This window comes from Equus caballus, chromosome 5, assembly GCF_041296265.1.
Source record: "Equus caballus isolate H_3958 breed thoroughbred chromosome 5, TB-T2T, whole genome shotgun sequence".
NCBI classification, from domain to species: domain Eukaryota; kingdom Metazoa; phylum Chordata; class Mammalia; order Perissodactyla; family Equidae; genus Equus; species Equus caballus.
The window spans coordinates 103,487,190-103,505,004 of record NC_091688.1 but is presented as its reverse complement, the minus strand read 5'-3'; the positions used below and the strand labels follow the sequence as shown (position 1 = coordinate 103,505,004).

The window sequence follows — 17,815 nt, the reverse complement described above, 5'->3', positions numbered from 1 at the left end:
AGCTCACGGTGCTGTGCTGAGGACCATAACAGAAGGTGCCTTATCTGTTTGCTTCGTAAAACAAGGTAATCTTTCCACATGGTTTCCTCGTCTCCTTATTTAGGGGTCTTCTGTGCAAAGTCAGCGCCTTAGAAGGTCCCAGAACCTCAGCTTTGAAGGCACTAAGAGCTGCCCTGGTGCACTACTTGGGAGAAAAGCATGCTCTAAATTTATGTTTAAATGCAAAACATGGAGGAAAGTGACTCACCCGGGGTCTCTGCAGTGGCCGGTGCCATGGCCTTTTCCGTGCCCAGGCTCGGACTAAGCAGGCGTGGCTTGTTCTGGCCGGTGCGGGGAGGCTGACTCCCGGAACCTCGTGTGCAGCACTGGAAGAGGAGAGCAGCACCCTCCGTGCCCTGGTTCTTACTCCTCGCGAAGGGCAGGGCTCTGGAGCAGGGTGCATCTGCGAGCAGAGCTGGCTCAGCAGCTACATCAGCCTCTCTGCGCCTCAGCTGGCCCAGCTCCAGAATGAGGACAAGGACTGGACCAGACGCACACGTCTGCTGTGCACATCAGCATCTAAGATCCGAAACGACCCTCGCATGGTCGCTGGTACGGTCAGTGCTCCCTAAGTGTCAGCTGTCGTTATTTTTACCCTCGCTGGGTGCGGGCCCTGCCCCATGGCCCAGAGGTTTGAGGGTGATCAGTATAAGAAACGGGACAGTGTGGGACCAGATGCTTTTCAGAGCTCTGATTTCCTCATCTCCTCCATCCACATTTTTGAGGACAAATACGAGACAGGAAGGAAGCTGACCCTTCTCAGACACCTGCTGTCTGCCACACGCCTTCCCAGCTGTATCACTCAGTTGTAATGCAAAGTTTCCCCGACTTTTTCTCTAAGATCTGTCTCACCAGGTATGTCAGTGTCGTAGCGTGAGGCTCTGTTAGCCTGTCGCTGCTGGCACAGAGCAGACGCTCCACAGGCACGTGCTGGACTCCTCTCTGCTCACTGCCCCTCGTTCAGTTGCTGCTGCTCAGAAGGGGCGGCACAGCCTGAGCCAGGTGTTTCTGGCTGCTGTTCCAGTGCTCTTTCTTTTTGTTTACAAGTACAAACAACGAGGACGAATTCAGCCAAATTAGCTGTCCCTCTGTGTGATGTGCAGGTCGGGATTTTCAGTCTTTAGCGGGGAAGTCAGCTCTGGGTCTCCACAAAGGTGGAACTGCAGACCTGCAGGCTGATTTTCAAATAGAGGCGGCTTTGCCCTTCCAAAGGCCACCTGATCCGCGCTGGAAGGAGTAACAGCACTGTTGCCATTGATAGGACAGTTTAGGACTTTTATTCTAAAAATTCCGTGAGCACCATTATTGACTTTTCCATGTCTCTCTTCTCTCTTTTCAACTGTGATCCTTTAAAGTGGAGGCCACAGGGTGCCCGTCACTGTGCGTCCCTCCTTTCACTGCTGGCTCTGAAAACCACCTGGGGGCACTTGAGGCGAAGCTCCCAAGCTTTGGTTCCTTCAGCACTGGCCCTTTCTCAAGCTCCTGTTCTGTTCTGCCAGGTGCTGAAGAAACAAGACAAAGTTGGTCATATTAGTGTATGGGAGACAGATACATAAAAAGATGCAACGTGATGTCACCAGATCGTGACAAGGTAAACCAGTCGCACTGTAGAAGGGGCACTGCCCAGGGGCTCAGGGAAGAATCATGGCATGAAGGAACTTCTGAGTTCATTTTATGTCATATAGTCTGTTTAGGAGCAAAGTTTAAAAAAAAAAAAAAGGGCCGGGGTAGGGGGAGTTCTGGGATCTTTCTCCCATGTGGGAGAAATTAGAAAGGATCTAAATCTAAATGAGAGAGAGTTCTGATCCTAAAACATAAGCTGCAAGAAGGCAGCTAAGGGTAGTGACAGTCATCCAGGGACCTCGGCTGCAGTCCCAGGACGTTAGTGGTGGGTTAAGTCTCTCAGGTTGGAAACCAATAGGGAATTGATGAGGCGGCATGAGACTGTAGCCTAATCTAGTAACAATGAATGGCTGCGCGTAACCTGATCATTATCTGTTGTACTGTTACAAATTGGATGGGAGCCTGTTGAAGAAGGCTGTGTCAGTGTGCCCAGAAAAGAAACTGGGGCAGGGAGGCTTGGGGGTGTCAGATAGGACTCCAGCATCCCCCAAAGGAGAAAGAGTCCAGTCCAGGAGATTATTTCCACCGACCCTATGGTAGAGTCAGGAACCTGGGTTTATCGCAGCTCGATGCCATTTACTATCATCATTAGCATCTTTATTAAATAGTAGTTATCTGCCAGATACTGTGCTAAGTGCTTTTCGTGTATTGCTTCACTTAATCCTTTCAGCATCCCTATGGTGTAACTACTCTTAGTTTTCCCTTTCGATGAGGAAACTGAGGCTTGGAGATGTCACATAGCTGCTCAGGGCTGCAGAACTCGTAGGTCGAGGAACTAGGGTCACAGACTCCCAACACTTGGTTGTTCGAGTCACACCTCTCCTCTCCAGGTCGCTTACCTTCCTGCCATCTGTGTCCTAGACCTGCTACCTGGGTGTCTCAGACATGTACCGGGGGCCAGTGTAAACCCATCTTTTCTCCTATCCAGGGCGCTCCCTGCCCTGCCCCAGTCCAGACGCAGGAGTGCCTGCCTTCAAGTAGACATCAGATGATGATTCCTCTGTAAACTGCCCGTAAAGAGGCTGGGCTGTGTTGAGAGGCAGCCAGAAGCATTCTGGTCAGTTGATTGGTGTCACCATTTATTTCAATAAACTGCCCTTGAGCTCGGCATTGGTTTCCACATGTTTTAGTAGTTTACTTCTCTCGAAAGTCTGGACTCTGCACTTCTCTGTAGGGTTCAAGACTGACTTATCTTTGTATCTCCCAGTGTTTTCAATGAATGTACTTTTTTGCCTCTACTTGAATATCTTAAGGGGGGAAATAGTACTAATTACATCAGGATCTGAACCCTGAAAGGATGTAATATTCAGTATAAATACAGACATAGGGATTACTGGTGCAACAGAGAAGAAGAAACTAGCTGAAGTGACCGTCAGAGGATGTCTGAGGGTCTTAAAGCCTGATTGATCGAAGGAGCCAGAAGAGCACTTGGAAAAGACAAGCCCGTGCTCATTTCTAGGGTTCGTCCAGATGGACACACAAAACTTTTACCCCTGGTGTGTTGGTCGTTTGCGTCGTAGACTGCAGCCCCATTTAGTGGTGTTTGCTGCCATTGGAGAGTCAAGCTACAGTGTTGTTAACTGGTTGTGCCTTTTGCCTTTCAGGAAGACGTCCCCCAGCTGGTTGGTCAAGGTGTGGTGGCGGGTCAGCAGCAGGCCCTGGAGTGCCCAACTGACAGCGTACGTGTCTTGCACTTTAGGTTTGCTCTCCTGAGGTGTGTGCGTTCTGGATGGGTTCCAGAAGAAAAGGGGGTGATGGCAATGAAATCAGATCCTTCATTACTGGGCAGGAGGTTATGGTGTATCTTACAACCTGAAGTCAGCCCACAAGTGTGTTACTGATTCTGGGGAAGGCTTGTGGAAATATCCTGTGCACCTTTCTGTCCGATCCCCTAAGCAGGTGTCTGAAGGTTGGGCATCCCTGAAAACACACTGCACTTAAACTCTGAGGGTGCTGTCTCCCATGACGTCATACATAAGCTTTTAAAATGGGAGAAATTGTAGTTCTATAAACATAAATGCAAGACTTTCATGTTCCTTGCATTTTGAGTCTCACTTCTCAAAAAATAACTACAAACTTCTGTCTGTCAGACTTTTGTACTTGTTGCTGTTGAGTTTTTTCTTGTTTTTTCTGAATTCCTGATTCTCATTTCTATGTGCTAGTTTATACTTTTGTGCTGCTAAAATTTACATTATTACTCTATTAACTATTTTTATGTTTAATGAACTATAGATTACTAGAGCTTACAGGAAATATGTCATATTTCAAACATTGCCAAAGAAAATGCCTTTGAAAAATCTCCAAAATTATATGCTAAAAACCTAAATAAAGAAAAGTAGGTGTAGAAAGAACCTTAAAAATAAGCATTCAGTTCAACTGAAAACCTGTAAGTAATTATTTTTAAAATTTAAAACCAGATTTTTTGCTTTACGTAATGCATTTGAAAATACTATTAATATGTTAATACTTTATGTACTGCCACCTGTCTTGGGGCACACATCAAAATTTTATAACTAAAATTTTATAACTGTAGAATTTTCAAGCTGGGACAAATCTTAAATGTCATCTGACCTTTCTTTTCCTGATGAAAACTGAGCACTTATATATCGAAAGCATTCTCCTTTGGGAAGGTGCCTATAGCCCAGGACAGAAGCGGCCCGGAGATCCACGGGCAGCCCCTGCAGTGAGCCTGTGTCAGCCACTGCTCTCCAGCCATCTGAGCTCTTCCAGGACGGATGAGCTTCCATGTGGACCTGGAGCCTTCTGTCCCTGAAGATTCTCACTCAGAAGCTGGCCGATTTTGTTAATATGTTGGCAAAGCACATAAAATATTAATAGCTGCTGTTAATTCAACTCCTCAGTTGTTCCTGGCACAGCAATAGACTTATTTGTGTGCTTTTCTCTTTAATCTTCACAACAACCTTGCAAGATACAGCAATCCCGCCACCGAGTCACAGACAAGGAAGTTGAGGCGGGGGGGTGAAGCGACTTGCCTGTGGTCGCACTGCTCATTAGTGACAGCAAACTCAGCAATTCATAGCTGCTTCTGAGTAGTGTGGGGTTTTTCCTGTCATGAAGACCTGATGAAGTATAGACCCTTTCCCCAGAAAAACACTAAGTATAATTTTGATATAACCACAGAAGTTTTATAGTTCCCAGAACTCCCTCTGTGAATCTCTTGGAAACTCATTTACCATGGGTTAAGAACCCATGGTTTAACTTTAATAAATAAGTCTCAATTAAAAAAAAACATACTTGCCTGGGCTTCACACCCCTAGGTGCCAATTTATTTGGTCTAGGTTGGAGGTCCCAGCATCCATAAATTTTAAAGGTTCTCTAGCAGTTCCTATTATGAAGACAGGGTTGAGACCCACTGGCTTAGTTAGGTTGGATGTCCTATAGAGTCCATTCCACTGTCATATTCGAAAATAGTAACATTCAACAGTGAATCCCTTCTTTCTGGTCTTTCATACTTAGTAGTTTGGTTTTGTGCCAATGGATAAGTCAGAGGAGCGCATGCATCCATCACAGGTACCGACAGCAAGAGGTCTGCGTCTAAACGTGTGTGTTTGGATGTCTCACTTGGTTTCTATGAACCGTTTCCTTGTTTTTCAATTGAGCTCAATGCTACCAATATCTGTTGGAGACTTCTGTGTACAGTGAAATGGGGTACTGCACAGAACTGGATCTAAAGACGGGCAGCAAACCTTCCCCGCTGTTAGAAAAAGTCCTAGTATAGTGATTGCTGTCTCTTGTGCTTTGCTGTTTTAAAGTTCACATGATTGTTTCATATAAGAACTCTGTGGCTTGCATTCAGGTTTGTTGTCGATGTTCTTTCTTGAGCTGATGCAAACGAAAGTTGGACATAAGTACTTATGAGTTAAGGTTAGACTCAGTTGCTGCCAGAAGTTTCTCCTTTGCATGGCAGTCTGGGTGTGATCAGTTTGAGGATGATATGGTGTCTCCACAGTGTCACGGACCCAGGCACCTCTTCTCTGATTACTGCACCGTTCTTATTTAGTTATGCTGTCATCCTCAGAACATGGCATCCATTTCTTGGTCTAAGATGACCACTCCACTTATTGCCATCCCAGCTGCATTCCAGCTAGGGAGAAGGGAAGGCAGGATCCTTCTTATAGGAGAATGACCTGAAAATTGTGCAGTTCATGTCTGTTTACATCTCATTGACAAGAACTTAGTCTGTGGACCCATGTAGCTTTGAGGAGGCTAGAAAATGGGATCCTTAGAGTAACTGGACATCTAGGTGGTTCCATTGTTCACTTTTCTGATGGTCACCCCTTATTTGTCATTTTCTCCTTCCCTCTTTTTAAAATCACTGAAAATATGTATTTGAATAAGTCTTTTTAAGTAAGTATGTGGTCATTATTAAATGATGGTGATAGAAAAACTATAGGGAAAAAATGAATATGCGCAGAATCATTGCCAGCTGCCGTTTCATAAGCTCTCTAAACTTGTAGCATTCTTCAACTACTGACTTTTGTCTTCCTCTAATTAGCTGTGTGGTTTCAGATATGTCACTTGACATTTGGGTCTTGGTTTCTTTATCTGGAAGAGAAAGTAAGATTGTCTAACTCTCAAGCTTGTTCTCATGATTAAATGAATCCATGGTTGTGAGAGTGTTTGGAAGCCTGGACAGCACAGTTCACGTGCGAGGGGTGGCGGTGTCTAGTTGTTACCTGCTGCACAGTGCCCTGTGTTGAGGCACAGCCTCCCACTGACAGCATCTGGAGTGTATTTGTCCTGGAGCAGCTGCCTTGATCCTATTTCTGGACTCGAGGGGCAGCCTGGTGCTTCACCGCCTGCACCAGACTCCAGCCGGGGACGGGTTCCCTGGCTAATTGCTGATCCGGAAGGCAGGCCAAGTCACTACTGATATTTCTTACCTGCCTGTTAAGCAAGCATGGAGTCCTTGTGGGGTTTTTCTTGGTTTTCTAATACTGATATTCATTGGAGGTATTACCAACAGATATCCAGAATTACAAGTTAATTTTCAATAGCTCCCATGGCAGAGGTCTCTGCACCTTCATTGACTCACGATTCATTTCCCTCTCTGAGTTTCCATGTCTTCAGTTTTGCTCTTCTATAGCCATTCCTTCGCTTACTCATTCATTCATTTATCAAACATTTATTGAGGTCCTACTGTGTTCCAGGCACTGGGAATCAAAGGTGAGTGAGGGACAGTTCTTTTAGGTGAATTAAATGTACCTGATACCCTGGCACTCAGGGCCTCAGTAGATGTTTGTGGTTCCTGCCCCCGTGTTGCTCTTTAACTCCCGCCTGCATCCTTGGCTGTTGTGAGTGTGTCCAGCGGAGATGGGCGGTGCTGTATGCGCAGAACATTTGCAGCCTAGATTGTCTTTCAGTGGAGACAGCACTGATATCTGGACTTCACATTGATTTCATCAGAATGAATAGAAACTCTGAAAATTTTGTTCTGCTTCCCAGCCCCAGCTTCACCTGTAGACCACGATGATAGAGTATCTTCAGCTTTATCCTTCTTCCCATCCTTGATCCATCCTTCACTGAAGCATTTTAGACATGAAGTTAGATAGAAAAGCGTGAGGAATGGGCAAAAATCTCCCGAACCCCTCTTGCCACCTCTCCCGCTCTAACTTCTCGAAAGACGTGATTGGAGGGCACCATTGTTTTGGGAACAGCACCAATTTGAACGTCTTCTCTTGTTACTTTGCTCCTCTTTGACATTCATCTAATTTTCCTTCCTTTTGTAGGCTGTCAGCCAGATGAAGCAGCAACAGTATTCAGCACAAGTCTCCTTGGGTTCACAAGACATACCCTTAGCACCAGCGCCCTCGTACTCTTCCACAGATGCCGACTTCCCAGGCTACGGTATGGCTCTCTTTCCCAGCAGAGCTGAGTTGGCTCATCAAACCTTAGAGAAGGAAGGGATGGTGATGTTCTGAAAAGAGCGCTGGACCGGGGTCAGGGCGCCTGGCTTGTGTCCCTCTGCCACGCCCTCAGCTTTGGGACTGGGCCAGGTTACCACTTCCTGCTTCGTTTTCCTCGTCTCCACCAGTGGGATTGCCTAGTGCCTGTTCAATAGAAAAGAGCCGGCACAGAAAAGGCCTCAGTAAATGCTATTTGGATCTGAGGCTTGCAGATTATTCTCTAATCTCTCCAGAGGCCTGCATTTAGTTCATAAGTAAGATCTCTTAGAAATCATATTGAACCAAATTGTCAGCTTTGCATATGTTGAGGAAAGCTATTTGAACACTGTTAATTTTCAGTGCTTGAAGAAACTGGTGTTCACTTTCTCTCTTTGAATTCCTGGCTTGAATTATGCTGACTGGTGGCTGAAAATAGAACTTCAAAATGAATAATAAGTATTTCCATTTTGCTTTTATGCACTATAAGTCAGTTAAAAAAAATGTACTGTTTAAAACACCATGCTCACCAATGGCAAAGCATAACTCTGCATGAATTAGCAAGCCTGACACCTTTAAGGTGTGGTCTTTTAGGTATTTTTTCATAAATATTCATAAAAACTTTATCAAGCAGGTGTTCTAAAGCACTAGATTTTTACTAAAATGCTTGATGAATAGGTCAGGAAACTTTGACCCGTGGGTCAAAATTTGGCCCGCCATCTGTTTTTATGTGGTCTGCAAGCTAAAAATAGTTTTCATTTTTAAAAGGTTGAAGAAAATCAAAAGAATATTTAATGAAGATTATGTGAAATTCAAATGTCAGTGTCCATAAATAAGGTTTTCCTAGAATACTCGTTTGCTTACTTTCACACTGTAGTGATAGAACTGAGTAATTGCACCAGAGACCATGTGGCCTGTAAAGCCCAAAATGTTCACTACCTGCCTTCTACCGAAAGGGTTTGCTGACCTCACTGTCGACTAATTGAGTTTTGATAATACATATCACATATTTATACCTTGATAACAGAAATTAATCCTCTTACAATTTAATCTCTGAAAACTTCATTCGTTTAGTCATCCACGTACCAATCGTTTCCTAGGGGCTTGGTGTGAGTCAGGCCTTGGGCTGGATTCTATGAGAGAGACATTCCTGACTCGGGACTGGTGAGGGGGAGGCGGAAGAGGAGGAGGGAAAGAAAGGCGGCCTCCAGGATCTCTTACTGTTGTTCTCTCCTCACTCAGGACTAAACGAGTCATTGGCAAGAGGAGTAGAGACTTTTTAGAGCATCCATGAACTTCTGCCACTATTATGCATTGTTTTTATTGTAAATTAATGGAAAATGTAGCATGAAATACATATGCTGCAAAACGTCTAGAGACAGGTTTACAATTTAATATTCTACTTCTAATACGGCATTTTTTACTGTTACTGAGGTTGTCACTAAGTTTCCCATTCTTAACCAGGAGGCCATTAGATTAATAAACTCCGTGTGGTCAGGAACAGCAGCTCCGTGGATGCCTACACTCTGCCAGGCCCTGGGCTGGGGGCCTCACGACACATCCGTGCGTTCAGTTCCTCTGACAGCCTATTGGATAGGGGTCACATGCGTTTTTCTAATGAGAAGTTTCGCCCACCTTCTCAGTCCCTCTTGGGAACTTCAAGCCACGTCTGCACCACTCCAAAACCTGTGCCCTTGTGCCATGAACACCATGATTGTTGCTGAGTCAGAGCAGGACCCCCCACAGGCTGACCTTGAGCCTCTTTCCCTTTGTTTTATACCAGGGATTGGCAGACTTTCTCTGTAAAGTGCCAGATAGTAAATATTGAAGGCTTGCGGGCCACGCGGTCTCTATCGCAGCTGCTCGACTCCACCGTTGTGGCGCGAGAGCAGCCATAGACCAGATGTAAACAGATTAGCAGGGCTGTGTTCCAATATGACTTTACTTATGGACATTGAAATTTGAATTTCGTGTAATTTTCACATCTTGAAGTACTATATTTCTTTTGATTTTTTTTTCAACCTCTGGAAAATTTTAAAACGATTCCTGGCCCGCAGGCCATGGTCGGCCGCCCTCCGTGTGCAGTTTACTGAGCTTCCTGGGTCTCAGCGTGGCCCTGTGCGCTCACGGCAGCGACCAGCAGGGGGCGCCCTCTGGGGTCGGCCCGCTTGTGAGTCACGCCAGCGCGGGGACCAGAACTGGTGATGGACCGGTTACCGGGAGCGGAGACGTCCTCTGGCGACGTTGTTTGTAAAAGATTCTCCTGAAACTGACGTTCTGAGTGTTTCGGTTTTTCAGTGGTCAGGTTCAGTTACCTGGACAACACACATATGTAGAACTTATGCTAAATGGTTATTATTAAACATCTTTCTTAGCCTGTAAATATTTTGTTCCCAGTTTTTGGAAAAACCAGGTCTAAAACAATGATTTTTAAGAAGTAAACCTTTGTAAAAATGCAGTGACTCTTAACAAGCTTTTCAGTTACAGACCCAGCAATTAATTCTTGAATGTTGTGTTTATAATACATTTTTTTTCCACTGTATACATAATTGGAGATAATTTTTAGGTAATTGTTATTCTTTGTTACATCATACTTTATTGATTAAATCCTTTGTACGTTAATTCGTATGATGGGCTCTGTAACTATTGAAGCCTTATTTCTTAACTGGTATTTATAACTGTAACTCAGAATCTTCTGTCACACTAGTCTTTATTCTCGTGATAACATATGCCTGTATGAACTTGGTCATTTAATCATCTTAAATTTTTCCATACCAGTTTTTGTGGTGTGTTTTAAGATTTAAAAAAATTTCAACTATACCTAAAATGTGTGATTTTGGAAAGGGAATCAGTTTATTGTTTTAGTGTCAAAAGTGTGGTAGGAATATCATGTTTCGTCCCTGGGTGACTGGGCAGTCGTGACCCAGCTTTTCTGTCGTGGGGCATGCAGGAAAGGAGTGCGATGGTGCATGTGCGGACCCCGCCCTCCTGGGCCCTGAGTGCCAAGCTGAGCTGCGCCTTCCACCTGCCTCTCACTTTGTTCCATCCTTGTCCAGGTGGTTTCCAGGCTCCGCTGTCAGTGGACCCTGCCACGTGTCCCATTGTCCCTGGCCAGGAGATGATTATAGAAATATCCAAGGGACGCTCGGGGCTCGGGCTCAGCATCGTGGGAGGAAAGGACACGCCCTTGGTGAGTCTCCGGAAGTGAAGTGTGTCCCCTGTCACACGGGTAGTTGCTGCGCCTCGTTATGGCCTGTGTCACGTCTGCGGAAGATTTGCCTTTTTCCTGGTCCGGAAAAGACCTAAGTGTAAACAGCATCCATATGCTGGCCAGCTCTCAGGTGTTTCTCAGTCTTTAACATCCACTAGGGTTTTCTCCATCTTATAGATGCTCCTTAGACCAGCAACATAACGGCATTCGGAAATGTTACGACAGGATTTAGGATGGTGCCTGGCATGTGCTAAGTGTGAAATAGGTATGAACTACTATCATCGTCATCATCATTATTTAGTGGAATGCAGCATCGAAGCATACTGCACATTCCACCATTCCAGCCCAACAACTTAGGCTTGCTTTATTCTGACCATATTCATGTCCACTCATAATCTTTTTTAGAAATTGGTCTAGAACATCATTTTTTGCTTGGATGATGGATCTTTGATTATTTGGTACCTTTTGATTGTCACTAATCAATAGTGCCATTAAAATGTAAAACTTCCTGGGTTTTGATTTACTCAAAATTGAGTTAATCAATGCACAGATATTTGAGTGGGTAAAACATGCACATTATTCAATGTTAAATTGACACGAAAAGATATAAAGGGAAAAGTAAACCTCCCTCGTACCCTTTCACCCTGGCTCTGCCCTCCACCCACCCCATGCAGGGCCTCTCCCTAGAGATAGTCACTCATTGATGCGTATGCTAATTCATAGTCATATAGAAATGAATATGTTTAGTGAGGAATAAATTGTATTTGCCAGATTTACAGATAAAGCAAGTATAATATGATCAATAAAGTGATTTTTTCCACTTTGGGTGGAACATAATGTTCCTGTGTTAGTGCTGTTGGAGGTAGGAAGGGCCTGCTCTGTTTTTTGTAATAAACATTAGTCCTGACACACTAGGCAGCTCAGGAACAGCATCTGCTGCAGAACCCGAGTCAGTGCCTTCCACACAGCTCCTGGTTGTGGTCCCCTCTCCTCCTGCCCCTCCTGATCTAGAGAATCCTGCTGCTGACTTCAATCCTCCTAGGAACCCCGGAACCTGGATGTGCTCAGAGGCCGCTGTTTATTTATTAGAGGATTTTATCTCCTTCGGCTTCATTAAAGTTCTGGTAGCACTTTTCTCCAGAGCTGAAGATAATTTATTTCCTGAATTACTCTCCTTTGGCCTGTGCAAGCAGGAACTGCTGTGTGTGGCTTCCCCCATACACTGTGCTGTTGTCATCAGCTTGGTGGAACTGGGAACACCTGGAGTTCACGACCTCAGCAGCCAGGTGTAGCTCCAGCCCTTTCCTGTTGGCCTCCTTATGGCCCTGGAGCTTTTCTGCGTCTCTTGTGGTCTGGCTTGGAAGGCTCTCTGTTCAGCTTTCGTCATTGAGGAGAGGGGCAAACTGTTCCTTAGAAGTAAGTTTCCATTCAAGTGAGTGGCTCCAGGCTGTCTTTTGAAATCATGTTTTTAGTAATGCCTTCTAATTATATGTGAGCTGGTGTTTGCGCAGTTCATGGAAACACTTTGGCCAGCCTTTCAGCCATCCTGCCAGCTCCTGCTGTGTGAGGAGGAAACACACCACCCACGTAAGACCACACCAGACCACTGCTACCCAGACCCACACATGCAGTCCAGCCTCTCAGACTCTGCTCCGCTCCCTGGAGACTGCTTTCCTTCTGCCTTCCCCCAACAAGATCCTGTGCCTCCTCCAGTCCCCTCCCCGAGGACGTCTTCCCCATCAGGATCCTGTGCCTCCTCCAGTCCCCTCCCCGAGGACGTCTTCCCCATCAGGATCCTGTGCCTCCTCCAGTCCCCTCCCCGAGGACGTCTTCCCCATCAGGATCCTGTGCCTCCTCCAGTCCCCTCCCCGAGGACGTCTTCCCCATCAGGATCCTGTGCCTCCTCCAGTCCCCTCCCCGAGGACGTCTTCCCCATCAGGATCCTGTGCCTCCTCCAGTCCCCTCCCCGAGGACGTCTTCCCCATCAGGATCCTGTGCCTCCTCCAGTCCCCTCCCCGAGGACGTCTTCCCCATCAGGATCCTGTGCCTCCTCCAGTCCCCTCCCCGAGGACGTCTTCCCCATCAGGATCCTGTGCCTCCTCCAGTCCCCTCCCCGAGGACGTCTTCCCCATCAGGATCCTGTGCCTCCTCCAGTCCCCTCCCCGAGGACGTCTTCCCCATCAGGATCCTGTGCCTCCTCCAGTCCCCTCCCCGAGGACGTCTTCCCCATCAGGATCCTGTGCCTCCTCCAGTCCCCTCCCCGAGGACGTCTTCCCCATCAGGATCCTGTGCCTCCTCCAGTCCCCTCTCCGAGGACGTCTATCCCATCAGGATCCTGTGCCTCCTCCAGTCCCCTCCCCGAGGACGTCTTCCCCATCAGGATCCTGTGCCTCCTCCAGTCCCCTCCCCGAGGACGTCTTCCCCATCAGGATCCTGTGCCTCCTCCAGTCCCCTCCCCGAGGACGTCTTACTCATCAGGATCCTGTGCCTCCTCCGGTCCCCTCCCTGGCTACGTCTTTCCTGGCCCCCCAGCTGCCATGGTCTCTCCTCTGCTGAATGTGGAGCTGATGGTCGGTGTTCCTGTCTTAGCTCTCAGTCTTACTTTCTCTCTACCATTCACCAGCTGAGGCAGGCTCCTCAAGCTCTGGAGCCTATTTCCTGGTCTTTAACAGGGACAGTCATGCCTTGTGGAGCTGTAGGAGGGTCAGCGAGGTACCTGGAGACAGTGCTTGGCCTCGTCCCAGTACATAGTGAGAAACTGCGCATGACACGTACTCCCCAGCCTCTGTTCCCACAGGTGCAGCCTGAGCTTCATGGTCCTGACTCACAGGGTGGTGATGAAATCAGACTTCATAAGCAGCAGGACATTTTGTATGTATGTGCACATGTGTAGCTGTTACACTAAGGCCGTTGGGAAGTTTCCAGAAACTGCTAGTTGACCCTGAACATGGGATGTCTCCTCCCAGGGCCTGTTTCCTCATTTTCCCAAAGAGATGTTCCTGAATATTAAATAAATTGAATTTGTACAAATAAAGCTATATTTGAAATGAACCAGAGAAATTACATTTTAAGGAAATTCTGTAGTGAATTCTTTCATAAAGAAAAACTAACCCTCTGATTTATTTTTTGTAAAATAAGTGTCTTTCTACTGCTTAAAATAAGGCAGAACTAGATTTCCCAGAGGAAATCAGAAGAGTTTAATCAGCGTTTCTGGCCTGGCTGAATGAGTTTGTTAGTTGATTCTTTTTTTTTGCTTTTGTTGTTGTTCATCTGATTTTGCTTTGTGTGGGTGGTTGGAAAACCTGAATAAGATGTGCCCATACTGCTCCTGGGTCTTTAATATTCAAACGTCTGTGCTGCCGGCCGCCAGCTTGGCACCTCCACTGCTCGGCATCGTCTCCTGCCTCCTGGGTGTGAGGCTGTTTGCTGAAGTCTGTGCTCAGCTTCTCTTACCACCATGAGGCAGCCAAAAAAATTCTTTAAGAGCATCTTGATCTTCATAAAATATAGGTCTGCCTCCTGAGACTATAAATCCCGCTGTCCTTGGAAGGATGGCACCACTTAAAAATGAGCAATGGGACACAGCCTGCATCTCCTAACCTGGGTCTCTTGTCGAGAACGTAAGTTAGATAACACCGGCAGTCGCTGGGGGAGGCTGACAGCAGGGGTGGGAGGCGCTGGAACAAATAGAACCATTGTTTACCACAATGAAGATCTTCCTTTTTTCCCCCCTCTGAGTTTTGACAAGGAGCACGCAGCCTCGTTGACACTCCAGGTCACCTGTCCGGTCAGGTCTTGGGCTGGCGTCCACAAGAGGAAATTAGCAAACAGAGCGTCTGAAGGGACAGGGGACAGCCCTGGGACCCACAGCCGAAGCACCTTTGCACTTGGCTCTACACGTTTGTTAATGTGGTGCATCCTTCCTTCAGCTCTGGTGCCGGGAAAGAGCATCCTGCTGTTGGTGACCCTCCCAGTTAGGGTTTCTGGGCCCTCTTTGTTGTGTGTCCAACAGGAATTTTTGCTGTCTTTGGAGGAATCGAGCCTCTGGGACTCGGTCTCGACACCACATCAGTCCTACCTGCTGTAAGTAGTGTCTCTGGAGCCAAGACAGGTGGTTTCTGAGATCACAGAGAGAGCTCTCACTTAGCATCCGTTGTATTTGCAGCCAGTCACCTTTTAAGATACCAAGATAACAATGAGGGTGAGCCTCTTGGGAAGTCTGTGAGCACGCCTAGCCCCAGTCCCCACCGACTTCTTGTTGCTTTCATCTTGTGATGTGCTCGTGGGCCTGCTTTTGGTGAGGGGGCTCTTCTGTGATGGGGTGCACGTGTTTGCTCAAAGGCTGCCCTTTGCTTAGTGCTAGGGGTATGAAATTGAGTGAAATAACCCTGTCCTCAAAGAGCTCCCACATTCATTCAAGTCAGTTCTACTGCCTTTGATGTCTACGGTCTAATGTAGAGGATCAACCAAGGAAAAACCATAATGTGGACTATTCAAATAGGACTTTCTCTGGAAAGTAGAAAAAAGTAGAGCTGTAGTACACACTTTGTAGACTAAATTAGTATGGGCTACTTTTTATATGCTTCTCCTAAGCCAGTGTCCTGTAAGCAGTTTGGACCGCTATGACAAAATACCACGGACTTAGTAGCTTATAAACAACAGAAATTTATTTCTCACAGTTCTGGAACCTAGAACTCCGAGATCAGGGCGCCAGAATGGTCAGGTGAGGGCTCTCTGCTGAGTTGCAGACTTGTTGCTGTGTCTTCACGTGGTTAAAGGCTCAAGGGAGCTCGGTGGTGCCTCTTAGAAGGGCGCTAATCCCATTCACGAGGCTCCACCCTCATGACCTAATCACCTCCCGGAGGCCCCACCTCCTAAGACCATCATGCTGGGCTTAGGATTTCGATGTGAATTTGAGGGGGCCACACAGCCAGGAAACCACACAAGGCACATTGCATAAAAAAGATATTTTTTATTTTTTATTTCCTTCCATCCATCCATCCTTTCATCCTGTCCCCTCTTCCCTTTGGTCTTGGAGTGGTAATTTGCATGAAATCTTGCAGCCCAGAGGACCTGGCACATTCTGCCAAATGAAAGACCAAGGACTCTTAGCTCTTATGATGCTTGAACCATTTTCCTTAAGCCTCTCCCTGAATCCCTCAGTGTCCCCGTCTCAAAAATGTTTGCTTACTGGTTAGAAGTTTTATCTCCAGTGTCCTCAGAAGAAGTAAAATATAGCTCTGCAGGGTCATCTCTTGGAGTTATTTTGTTATCAGCCTTGGGAATTCTAGAGAAGTGAAAGAAAAACTTAAGAAATAAATCTTTTATCTTAGAACATTGGCAGGTGTGAGTTGTTCTTGGGATTGAGCAGATGAAGTGGAGAACGAATGAGGAAGGGTTCCCAGGACCCGCACCCTATGCATCTCCCTTTCTCTGGGTACCGTTGCCAAAGGTCCCGGACCGTGGACACTGTGTTCCATCAAACCTATGAGGCAGCCTCGCAGAGGAGGGATGCTGAGTCCAAGGCATCAGAATCCCAGAGCTTTGACTGTGGGGCCTTGGGCAAGCGACTGAACCTCTCTAAGTTACATCTGCTGCTTTCTTCGTTGATGCAGTGGTGGTGGTAACAAAGTCGGCCTCTTCAGGTTGTCTGTGGATTAATTAAGATAAACTTTTCCCAGCTCCTGTCTGTACCGAGTTCACTTATTATTTGTTGTTATTAAACATTCCTGTTAAAGTAGATCCTTTGCTCCCTTCGTCTGTGTGTCTGTGGTGTGTTACCCGCACACTGAGAAGCATGACTTCGTTTCTAGATAATTAGATGTTTTTTCAGCATCAAACTTTTAAAAAGTGATTCAGGCACTATTCTTAATGTGTAATTAGTATTTATGCTAATCCTCACAACAACCCTAGAGGGGAGGAAGTAGCACTATCCCATTTTACAGATGAGGAAACTGAGGCACAGATGAGTTAGGTAACTGCTCCAAGGACATAATATTAGCAGCTGGTCCAGCTGTGGTTTAATCAGACATTCTGACTCCAAAGCGACACGATTTGGGCCCTTTTCTGGCATTACCATTCTGTGTCATCGACCTTCATGTGTGAAAGGAGTTATCCCTCTCACCCAGCAGACCCTGTGCTGCCCGAGGACAGACCTGTTTTATTTTATTTTCTATCTTCCGTGTCCCCATATAGTGCCTTGCACACAAAAATATGACTGTCTAGGGGCCGGCCCGGTGGCACAGTAGTTAAGTGCGCACGTTCCACTTCAGCAGCCCAGGGTTCGTCGGTTCAGATCCCGGGTGCGGACATGGCACCTGCTTGACAAGCCAGGCTGTGGTAGGCGTCCCACGTATAAAGTAGAGGAAGATGGGCATGGACGTTAGCTCAGGGCCAGTCTTCCTCAGCAAAAAGAGGAGGATTGGCAGGAGATGTTAGCTCAGGGCTCATCTTCCTCAAAAAAAAAAAAAAATTATGACTCTCTATCCAGCCTCCTTGTGCCACTCTGAACTCCAGCCATGCCGGCCACACTCAGTTCCTTTAAGAAGTCTTGTTCCCACTGAGGCATGGCCTTTGCACGTGCTGTTAGATCCAGCTGGAGCGTGTCTGTGATCAGTATTAGCTGTAGCTGCAGCATCCCCTTCATCTCTGGGTGAGATCATGTGACTGACAACAGCATTGCTGAACCACATCGTTTGAGGAAGAGTTGAACGAATTGGAAATGAGAAGGCCAGAAAGGACAGTGAGGACTTTCTGCAAACACGTAGGGTTATCTTCTTGTGGGGGCTCTCTGAGGGCTCAGTGAAGACAGCGTGCCTGTTATTGAAGGAAAACCTTCCAAGCATCAGCTGGCCGCACCTGGAAGGGCCTGCCTGGGGAGGGAGAAGCATTTTGACAAAGACAGGCAGCCGCTCCCCAAGGAAACTGTTGTTATTTGGGGAGGGACCTTTACGTGTATGACTCTCCTCTCCAAGATGATGGTCGTGCAAGAAAACTACTTCTCTCTCTCCACATTTCCATCTCACAAATTCCTTTCTTT

At 46.6% G+C, this 17,815-nt stretch overlaps 1 protein-coding gene across 11 annotated transcripts in view; it reads left to right on the top strand.

Moving 5' to 3' along the window:
* Positions 1–17,815, top strand: part of PATJ (PATJ crumbs cell polarity complex component) — a 302,489-nt gene that overhangs the window by 231,716 nt on the left and 52,958 nt on the right. For all 11 annotated transcript variants that reach the window (XR_011438912.1, XR_011438911.1, XR_011438913.1 and 8 more), the window contains 3 exons: positions 3,267–3,341; positions 7,413–7,530; positions 10,622–10,755. Coding sequence is in view for 8 of the 11 variants with exons in the window: in XM_070267562.1 (XP_070123663.1) it covers positions 3,267–3,341; positions 7,413–7,530; positions 10,622–10,755 (327 nt within the window). In the remaining 3 variants the exon portion in view is untranslated. The remainder of the gene's footprint in view (positions 1–3,266; positions 3,342–7,412; positions 7,531–10,621; positions 10,756–17,815) is intronic.